This window comes from Microplitis demolitor, chromosome 4 (genome assembly GCF_026212275.2).
Source record: "Microplitis demolitor isolate Queensland-Clemson2020A chromosome 4, iyMicDemo2.1a, whole genome shotgun sequence".
Lineage (NCBI taxonomy): Eukaryota > Metazoa > Arthropoda > Insecta > Hymenoptera > Braconidae > Microplitis > Microplitis demolitor.
The window spans coordinates 727,009-738,020 of record NC_068548.1 but is presented as its reverse complement, the minus strand read 5'-3'; the positions used below and the strand labels follow the sequence as shown (position 1 = coordinate 738,020).

The window sequence follows — 11,012 nt, the reverse complement described above, 5'->3', positions numbered from 1 at the left end:
GGGAAAAAAATTTGTTTAGTAATACAATTGCACTGGTCTAGGCTATTTTCTTTTGTTATTCAAATATATCTATTAAATTTATTAAATATTTAAATAATAGTGCGTTCGGAAATGAACAATTAAAAATTATTAAACTTTTTTTAAAAGTTTTACTTATTTATTAATTAAATATTTTAATAACTACTCGTTAACCATAGTAATAATAATGACAATGCAGTAATTGGTTTAAATATTAAATTATTAATTGAAGGTGATAAATTACAAGGCCTTTGTCCACCATTTGATTTACACGCGCATACTTCTATTGTATGTCCATCTTTCTAAGAAAAAAAAAAAAATTATTAGTAATGGAAGTGTGTCAGTAATTTTTTTGATTAGAGAAAAAAAAATAAGCGTCCAAGTCTACTTGTAAAATTTTTAACTTCTGTCTCAAAAATATTTTTTTTTGATAAAATGAATTATATTTTTGTAAAGTAGACGAAATTTCCTGTAATTTGAGTACCAACATCAGTATATTTAATTAAAGTCAATTATATGTGGACTGCCCGCGAATCAACCGCGAGTTGGTGGCTAACAATGACTTGATTTAAATATATTGATGTGGGTACTCAAATTACAGGAAATATTGTCACTAATTCAACTGTGATATTTATTTTTATTTTTACTCGCGTTAAAAAAAAAAAATTGCAATTTTTTTTAAGTAGACATTTGGTACTAAGGAGTAAATAATTACTTTTTGTGTATAACATCCGTATTCGATAGCAATAGTTTTGTCTTCAATAATTTTCCCACAAAAATATGACGCATTCAAGACTAAAAATATAAAAAAAAATTCAGTCAATATTTATATTTATTTTGAAATTCTGACAATAAATAAATAAATAATTTAAAATATAATTACCAGCTCTGTTGTATATCCAAGAATATTTTACACAAACAAAACCATTTCTCATAGGACAAGTTATTAATGTACGATTTTCAAAATTATTCCACATGTCAGTTATATTTGGCGGGGTTGAATCAGCTTAAATATTACAATTTCTATATTAAAAATAATAATATTGTTATTCATTAGACTTAAAAACTAAGGGAAAATGCTGGTATTGTATGTAATTATTCCCAAAAAGAACAGTTATGGGGTACTGTGGATAAAATGGTCACACAGTGTCCAGAAGACGAAACTCCAAGTACACATCATTCACAATTTCGTTAATTTCCGTTGGATTTTTTCATGACGTTTCACGTTTTCTGTATTTGGTCTCAATCAAAAAAGCGCGTAAAGAAGCTGCGTTAAAAAAAAAATAACTTACGAGTTGCAACCATGGGTTTAAAACAGGGTTCGCTTTTTTTGTTACAATCTATTTTTATTTCAGTTGTGTTGTCATATCTAGGTCCTGGCCAGGTAAATTGAAAACACAGTGGAATAATTGAATCTGGTATTCTTAATAATCCTATTAAATAATAAATTTAATTTTTCACTTGAAATTATTTGGGTTTATTTAAATAAAGTGAGTTTACCTGACACGCAATCAAAATATATGAGGATAAGAATAAGTGTGGGAGTTAAAATTTTCATTTTTTTAGAGATACTAAAGTTATAGAAGCGACAAAACTAAATTATATGTCTTATCTTTTTATTATTGTGGTGATACATGTATATATTTTTTTTTATTATCACAGAGATTATCTTATCAATTTGCTATTGATTGTTAATCCTTTGTGTTTTTTTTATAATAATTAAATTGTTGGAGTTAGAGAAGGGAAAATACAATTACGGGGGTAAAAATACATTTTTATTTCAAATTTGGAAAAATTAAATTTGGGAAAAATTCGGGGGATTTTAATTTGTAAGAATTTTGAAAATAGAAATTAATGGAAAATTTTAAATACTAGAATTTATGAAAAGTTTTGAATTTTTATATTTATAAAAAATTTTTAAAATAGAAACGAATGAAAAATTTTGAATACTAGAATTTATGAAAAATTTGAAAAATGAAATTTATCAAAAATTTTGAAAATAGAAACCGATCAAAAATTTTGAATACTAGAATTCATTAAAAATTTTGAATTTTTAAATTTATGAAAAATTTTAAAAATAGAAACGAATAAAAAATTTTGAATACTAGAATTTATGAAAAATTTGAAAAATGAAATTTATCAAAAATTTTGAAGATAGAAACCATCAAAAATTTTGAATACTAAAATTCATTAAAAATTTTGAATTTTTAAATTTATAAACAATTTTAAAAATAGAAACGAATGAAAAATTTTGAATACTAGAACTTATGAAAAATTTGAAAAATGCAATTTATCAAAAATTTTGAAGATAGAAACCATCAAAAATTTTGAATACTAAAATTCATTAAAAATTTTGAATTTTTAAATTTATAAACAATTTTAAAAATAGAAACGAATGAAAAATTTTGAATACTAGAACTTATGAAAAATTTGAAAAATGCAATTTATCAAAAATTTTGAAAATTGAAACCAATCATAAATTTTGAATACTAGAATTCATTAAAAATTTTGAATTTTTAAATTTATGAAAAATTAAAAAAAATATAAACGAATAAAAAATTTTGAATAATAAAATTTATGAAAAATTTGAAAAACGAAATTTATCAAAAATTTTGAAAATAGAAACCAATCAAAAATTTTGAGTACCAGAATTCATTAAAAAATTTGAATTTTAAAATTTATGAAAAATTAAAAAGAATATAAATTTATGAAAAATAAAAATTGTGATGATTTTTATTTATTAAATTTATGATTTATTGATTATTAAAATACCTATATATTTATCAATTAATACACTAAGAAATCTTGTGCATTAATTTTCATTAATACATTTTTAAAATTTTTATTAAATAAATGAGTGGATAATTTTCTAATGAATGGATTTCTTATATTATGAGTTATTATAATTATTAATATCATAAATAATGAACTTTCGATAAGAGATTATTGTCAAAATAAATCTACACTAAAAATATATTTAAACATAGGAAAAATAATGACATTTTTTGATTGCACGTAATTTCAATGGCATTAATAATACAATGATAGCGATAATAATAATAATTTAAAACTCGTCGTGTCGAGCAAGAGCTTCTCCGAAGTCAGTAGCCTGTGATCCGACGAAAGTGTCGTATTTTTCTAGAATCTCTTCTTTGGTTAATTTCTCATCGTGATCGCTGTCGGCTTCGTAAATTAAATGACGCGCCTCGGCTTCCGCGTGATCGAAATCCTCGGGGATAATCCAATTTTTGACCTCTTCGTTGTCCATGAAACCGTCTTGGTTTTTGTCACGGAACAGAGAAAATTGTTGACGTTCATTTTTTACCCATTCTGGCTCTTCTTCTTCATTTTCATCTGGTCTGTAGAGATCGCCTGTAATTTGGTAAAAAGAAAAAAAAATTTCAATTTTTATATGATCTATCGATGTTTAAATCGATAACCCATATCTTCGATCGAAAATCGATATATCAAATCTGAAATCAATACTTTAAATTTGAAATCTAAAATCGATATCTAAAATCTAAAACCAATAATCGGAATTGCAAATCTAAAATCGATACTTTAAATCTGGAATCTATAATCAATACCTTATACCTGAACTCGAGATTTTGAATCTGAAATCGATATTTTAAATCTGAGATCGATACCTTGAATCTGAAATCTAAAATCGATATCTAAAATCTGAAACCAATAATTGAAATTGAAAATCTAAAATCGATACTTCAAATCTGGAATCTATAATCGATACCTTATACCTAAACTTTACATTTTAAATCTGACATCGATACTTTAAATCTGAAATCTAAAATCGATATCTAAAATCTAAAACCAATAATCGGAATTGAAAATCTAAAATCGATACTTTAAATCTGGAATCTATAATCAATACCTTATACCTAAACTTGACATTTTAAATCTGCAATCGATACTTTAAATCTGAAATCTAAAATCTAAAACCAATAATCGGAATTGAAAATCTAAAATCGATACTTTAAATCTGAAATCTATAATCAATACCTTATACCTAAACTTGACATTTTAAATCTGAAATCGATATTTTAAATCCGAAATCGATACTTTAAATCTGAAATCTAAAATCGATATCTAAAATCTGAAACCAATAGTTGAAATTGAAAATCTAAAATCGATACTCTAAACCTAAAATCTATCATCGATCTTTAAAATCTGAAATCTAAAATCAATACTTTAAATCTGAAATCTATAATCAATACCTTATATCTAAACTCGACATGTTAAATCTAAAATCGATATTTTAAATTCAGTATCTGAAATCAGAAATCGACCGTGAGATTCAAATTTAAAATCTGAAATTTTAATTTGAAATCTAAGATCGATATTTTAAGTATAAAATCGATAATTTACATCTTCAATATGAATTCGATAGTTTAAATCTAAAACCAATATTCGAAATTGAAAATCAGAAATCGATACTTATAATCTAAAATCTACAATTGGTATCGTAAATTTGTAATCGATAGTTTAAATCTGAAATCAAATTTTTAAATCTGATATCGATATTTTAAATCGAAAATCGACATTACAAATTCTAAATCATCTAATTAATATAATTACCAATATATTCAATCAATGAAATCTTTCCATCTCCATCTTTATCAATATCTTCAAGAGTTTCAAGCACAATAACATCTTTCATATGATCTCGTTCTTCTGGATGCAAAAAACCAATAAACTCTTCCTTAGTCAACGCATCATCGCCATCCTGGTCAGCAACTGACCATCTGCGACGATCGCGTTTCAGCATCACTGCGTAAGAATAATTATCGTCGCCATCGTGTACCTTTGGGTCGTAATCCTTCTCTTCCATGAAACCGTAGACCATTTTCTTGTAAGTCTCCCAGGGTATTTTGTCTTCGGTGTCGTCGGTATTGTAAGATTGCCATTGGCGCTCGACATCGTCGCGGATGTATCGCTGCTGGGTGTAACGGATCCAATCTTTCAGCTCTTCCTGGGTAACGAAACCGTCTGAGTCCTTGTCAATCTTGTGAACTATCAATCCAAGACGACGAGAACTTTCTTCTGGACTCAATTGATCGAAAGTTTTAGCTTCTTCTCCTAGAAATGCTTCGTGATCATACGCTGGGTTGTGGTGGGATTTTATAAAATGTTCCTGGTCACTCAGTTCCTAAAAAAATTGACTTTAGATCATTTTTTGATGATAGATAATTTTATAGATGATTATGTTATTATCTAGATACCCTCCAGATGATTTTTTGTCCTCTAAATCAACTTAAAACATAAATTTTCATTTGTAGATAATATAGATAAAAAATCATCTGCACATGGAAACAGCAGATAATAGATAATGCTACTTATCTAGTATTTTTAGATTATGTCAGTTGTTCACGAATGAACTGTCATTCGAATCTAAAACTTCTAGATTGTAGATAATTTTATAGATAATTTTTCTAGTAGAATTTATCAGATAAAAAATTATCTATATATTGCTCAATCAAATTAGTTATAGAATTCATTGCAATAAAATGGAATCGAAATAAATATGAGATAAAATATTATCTAGATACTAGATAATTATCTAGACTGTGAAAATATTTACTAGAATTTTCCAAATAATTTACATTGCCAACAAGATTCTGATCCTGAATTTCAAAAATTACAAAACGTTACAGATAAATTAAATCAAAATTATCTAGATTCTAGATAATTTTCAAAAAAAAATATATATATATCATGTGGGTACTCATTTTATCAGAAATTTTATCCTCTACCCACATCCGCCTACCAAATATTTAAAAAAATTTTCAAATTAAATTTTTCCCTCCTTTTTATCTCCGCGCTATTTTCCAAAATAACTAAAAATTCAAAAATTACCAAATTTCTTTCAAAAAAAAAAATTCCTAAATATTCCTGATTACTTATCACAGTTATAAAATTTTTATCAGCAAAAATTAACAACAATAAAAATTCAAATTATAAGTTATAGGTTAAGAAAAAAAAGTAAAAAATGTTAATGATAATAACGCAATTACCTTATCAAAAACACGGGAATTAACGTCATCGGGTTTAGGTACACCCGCAACAATCGTTGTTATCATAAGACACGTCACTAATAATTTAAACATTTTGACTTAAAGCCGCGAAAAAAATTCAAAATTCCAAAAAAAATGAACGCGAACAATGGAAACAAAAAATCTATTTACTATCTAATTAATAATCTAGATTAAATTATCTAGTATTTATTGGCGCAAATGAACGTTGAACGATTAAAAGAAATAGAAACAAATAAACTAGGATGTTAAAGAGATTCCACATCATCGTCTAACAAATACACCCAAGGGCTCATGTTCTACCCCCACCCGACCTCTGACCGTACGAGTGTACAAAATCCTACTTTTTCTGCATACAAATACACTCTTTATATTTATATATATTCCACATCGATGTATGAATATCCATATAGTTAAGAATACTCGTACCCGTCAGTACTAGAGTTGACGATTTTTTTTTCTTAGCGAGGAATTTTTTATTTCTCTTAAATTAAGAACGCAAGAGATGGCTCAGTGCATTCGCCAGATGTTCTGCGGCTTCTTATATATGTATATGTACACATATATATGAAAAGCATGTGTGTTAAGAGGGGGTAGAAGTGGCTGAGGGATAGAGAATTTTTAATTATCGATGGGAGGTAAAGAAATCTGGGAGTCACCTACCGGGAAGGAGAAGGGAGGCCATCTGGTGGTAGGGATTTGAGTTGAAATTGTATACCGCCAGGAGGAGATGGTAAGGAAGGCAGTTCAACGACAGAGGGAGCTAAGAGGTCGATTTTTAGATAGATTCACGAATCCTATGGGACGGATGAATAAGATTTGTTATGGATGATGTTTTTTAGTAGGGGAGTGGTTTCCGGTGGGTTTTTAAGAATGTTTGTATTAGAGAATGTAGGCAAGTAGGGCAGAGAAGAGGCAATGACTCTGCTTACATGGATTTGTAATGAATGACCTGTAAATTAGAATCTATGGGAGATAACTATATACAATAATAATATTTTTTGTGCACTATGATGCCCTCTAGTAGGAAAAGCCATAAAAAGTCCTGGGAAAAATTTGTTTTTTGAGTTGAGACCTCTATGAGCATCGGGTGGAGATGGGTGGAGATGATTTTCTATGAAGAGTAGCCCGTAACTTTGCTCCTGTTGGAAATAACCCATCATACCATAAACGTTTTTTGTTCATTATGATGCCCTCTAGTAGGAAAAGCCATAAAAAGTCCTGAGAATAATTTATTTTTTGATCTGAGACCCATATTAGGTTTGGGTGGACATGGGTGGAGATGATTTTCTATGAGGAGTACCCCGTAACTTTGCTCCTGTTGGGAATAACCCATCATACCATAAACGTTTTTTGTTCATTATGATGCCCTGCAGTAGGAACAGCCATGAAAAGTCCCAGGAATAATTTATTTTTTGAGTTGAGACCTCTATGAGTATCGGGTGGACATGGGTGGAGATGATTTTCTATGAGGAGTACCCCGTAACTTTGCTCCTGTTGGGAATAACCCATCATACCATAAACGTTTTTTGTTCATTATGATGCCCTTTAGTAGGAAAAGCCATAAAAAGTCCCAGGAATAATTTATTTTTTGATCTGAGACCCATATTAGGTTTGGGTGGAGATGATTTTCTATGAGGAGTAGCCCGTAACTTTGCTCCTGTTGGGAATTAACCCATCATACCATAAACGTTTTTTGTTCATTATGATGCCCTTTAGTAGGAACAGCCATGAAAAGTCCTAGGAATAATTTATTTTTTGAATGATCGACGTCGGGCGGATACGGGCAGATCCGGACAGACGACACTGTCTATGCAATATTATAAGAAGTGGCCCGTAACTTTGCTCCTGTTGGGAATTAACCCATCATACCATAAACGTTTTTTGTTCATTATGATGTCTTATAGTAGGAGAAACCATAAAAATTTGGAGATAAATTTACTATTCCCTCGTTCAAAGAAAATTCAAAAATTTCTATATTGGAGGGAAGTTTAATTATTAATCACTGATTGTTTATACGAATAATCATATATGACTATATATATATTTAGTTAAAGTAGCAATGCATGAATCATTGTATAATATAAAAATTATCACTAATTAAAAAAAAAAAATTTTAGATAAAGATGAATGACAGGATACGAGTATTCTCTTGTATGACTTGTATGAGTTAAAATCCAGATTGTATATATATGTATATCTATAGTGATCGCGGGTTTTTTAATATCTAGGGCGTGCTTATCATTTTATCTTGTATTTGTTTGAGATAAAGTCTACACGAAAAATAATATCTCAGTATGACTGTTACGGTTAGTGTATCAACCTGTTCCCGAGAAATTAAGAAAAAAAAAAGAAAAAAAAAAAAGAGATTTTGTGAATTTACCTGTGCGTGAAAACTCCAAGAAAATAAAAAAGTTTTTTTTACACAAAAAATGGCTGGAACGAAAGGACTTGACTCAGCGCGATTAGAAAGACAAATTGGGTGCATTAAGTACACGATATTTTCTCTCAATGCAATTCTATGGGTAATTAAATATTCAATTTTTTTTTTTTTATGTTAAAAAAAAAAAATAATCATATATATTTTTGAGTATGGGACAAAATTCCCTGTTGTTTGAGTACCCACATGGATATATTTTGGTGACATTAATTACAAGTCGCCATTTTGGAAATAATTGTCACTTGATTGAAATATAGTGTTGTTGGTACTCATTCGACGGGGAATTTGGTCAACTATCCAAATTTCACATTCATTTTAAAAAAAAAAATTTCATTTGAAAAAAATGAAAATTTGAAACTGGAATTTTTAGATTTTAGGGGCTGGAATGTTTGGTCTAGCCGTTTGGTTGCGCGTTGAACCTGGTTTCCAAGAATGGGTTGATTTTCTAGACATAGGTGATTATTATATCGGCACATATATATTAATAATTGCCGCAGTTATTGTTATGATAATTGCATTTTTTGGATCGGCTGCTGCGTTAATGGAAAGTCCTCTATTTCTCTATATCGTGAGCTCTTTTTTCTGAATCAATAAAAAAATTAATCAATGGTGGTAATATAGAATATACTATTATATATATTTTTTTAGAATATTGGACTCCACCTGTTTGCATTTGTCTTCGGATTAGCTGGCGCCGCAGTTTTGTTGGATTACTCGACTTATGACAGCAAAATCCAACCAATAATCCATCGATCGATGACGTCATTAATTATTAATTCACAATATGAAAGACCGTCACAAATTTTAAAACTCGTCCAAGAAAATGTTTGTAGATTTTTTTATTAATCGATAATCCATATTTCGATTAATCGATTAATCAATCCAATTATCATGAAGTCGATTATTCAAAATTTCGATTAATTGATTAAAGAACTATGCCGATTAATCATAATATGTAGTATCGATTGGACTTCGATTAATCGATTTATCGATCAGTTCTTAATCGAGTTTTGATTAATTCAATTTTTCCGTAAAATTTAGATCGGTTGCTGTGGCGCTGAAGGACCGATGGATTATTTAGATTTATTGAAGCCATTGCCTACAGAATGCCGAGATACCGTAACCGGAAATGCATTTTTTCATGGGTGCGTTGATGAATTGACTTGGTATCTCGAGTCGAGATCCGGGTGGCTCGCTGGTCTAGCACTCGCTCTTTGTATGTTACATGTAAGTTCAATTATTCATTTTTGAATTTTTTTTAAATTTCCCGCTTAAATTTGAAAATTCAAAAAATTAAATTAATGAATTTTAAAAAAATTTTTCTTTGTTAATATCATGAGTTACATTTCTAACAAAAATTTATATCAATTATATATCAAGGCCTACATTAATCGTGACCTATTGATTTTTTAAGGACGCAAATATCCTTTCACTTTTACTCCCTCATATATATTATATATATATAAAGTATTTATTGTTTGATTAATGTAATTTTCTCTTGTTGTATTTAATCAATCTAATTCGAAATATATAAGACATATATATTGAATATGTATGAAAAAGTTAATTAAAGTTGATGTCTCCTTTACAATTGATTGATTGATTGATCGGGAATACGAGATACGAAATCTTTACATCAGTTTAATAATTAAATCTTCTGAGATCTAATTTTAAAACTAACTACATATGTATACATTCATATATATATAGCAAATGTATACAACTTTGGTACGACGGAGAAATTTTGCGGATGGGTGTAAATAAAAAAAAATAAAGAATTTTTTTTTTTTTAATGAATTAAGTCAAAATTTAATTTTTATATTTGTATTTATTTTTAGATTGTACAAGCGGTTTTGTCATTAATATTAATCCAGGCCAAACAAAAGGAAGACGATGCTGTAATTTTTAAGCGTTAGGGTAAAAAAAAATATACAGATAATTATAATAATTTTTTTTTTATTATAAATATAATCAAGTACATTAAAAATTTTTTATCGGATTTATATATATGTAGATTGATAGAAAATCAAATTCTCTTTAAAACGAGTACCCACAAGCTATACTTATTTTTGATATTTTTCAAAACATATATTTATGAATATATATATCAAAGTATTGAATTATCTTAAATATATATGGCATGTGTGTACTCATTTTAAAGGGCATAAAATTCTCTTTAAAATGAGTACCCGCAAGCCGTACTTATTTTTGATATTTTTTAAAACATACATATATAAATATATATATCAAGTTTTTGAATTATCGAAAATATATATGGCATGTGGGTACTCATTTTAAAGGGCATGAAATTCTCTATCAAGTTACGTACCCATATATATATATATATATATATATATATATATATATATATATATATATATATATATATATATATATAATAATGTATAATTTTTTTATCAATAATTTATTTACAAAAAATTTTTTTTAATTTTTTAAAAATTAAAATTACGTAAAATATATAAAATATGAGTAATGATTAATAAAAA

At 27.8% G+C, this 11,012-nt stretch overlaps 3 protein-coding genes across 3 annotated transcripts; 1 reads left to right on the top strand and 2 right to left on the bottom strand.

Moving 5' to 3' along the window:
- Window positions 1-142: 142 nt before the first annotated feature.
- Window positions 143-1,602, bottom strand: LOC103574677 (conserved uncharacterized protein). The gene is made up of 5 exons (XM_008554178.2): window positions 1,519-1,602; window positions 1,311-1,451; window positions 902-1,024; window positions 734-813; window positions 143-320 (listed from the first exon to the last, which is right to left on the bottom strand). Exons 1-5 carry the CDS (start codon window positions 1,574-1,576, stop codon window positions 174-176), a joined length of 549 nt encoding a protein of 182 aa, XP_008552400.1. The 5' UTR covers window positions 1,577-1,602; the 3' UTR covers window positions 143-173.
- Window positions 1,603-2,880: 1,278 nt separating this feature from the next.
- LOC103574647 (calumenin) lies at window positions 2,881-6,550 on the bottom strand. The gene is made up of 3 exons (XM_008554145.1): window positions 6,048-6,550; window positions 4,612-5,182; window positions 2,881-3,390 (listed from the first exon to the last, which is right to left on the bottom strand). Exons 1-3 carry the CDS (start codon window positions 6,138-6,140, stop codon window positions 3,083-3,085), a joined length of 972 nt encoding a protein of 323 aa, XP_008552367.1. The 5' UTR covers window positions 6,141-6,550; the 3' UTR covers window positions 2,881-3,082.
- Window positions 6,551-8,387: 1,837 nt separating this feature from the next.
- On the top strand, window positions 8,388-10,813 carry LOC103574678 (tetraspanin-2A). The gene is made up of 5 exons (XM_008554179.3): window positions 8,388-8,590; window positions 8,876-9,073; window positions 9,154-9,330; window positions 9,547-9,732; window positions 10,344-10,813. Exons 1-5 carry the CDS (start codon window positions 8,498-8,500, stop codon window positions 10,419-10,421), a joined length of 732 nt encoding a protein of 243 aa, XP_008552401.2. The 5' UTR covers window positions 8,388-8,497; the 3' UTR covers window positions 10,422-10,813.
- Window positions 10,814-11,012: the final 199 nt, after the last annotated feature.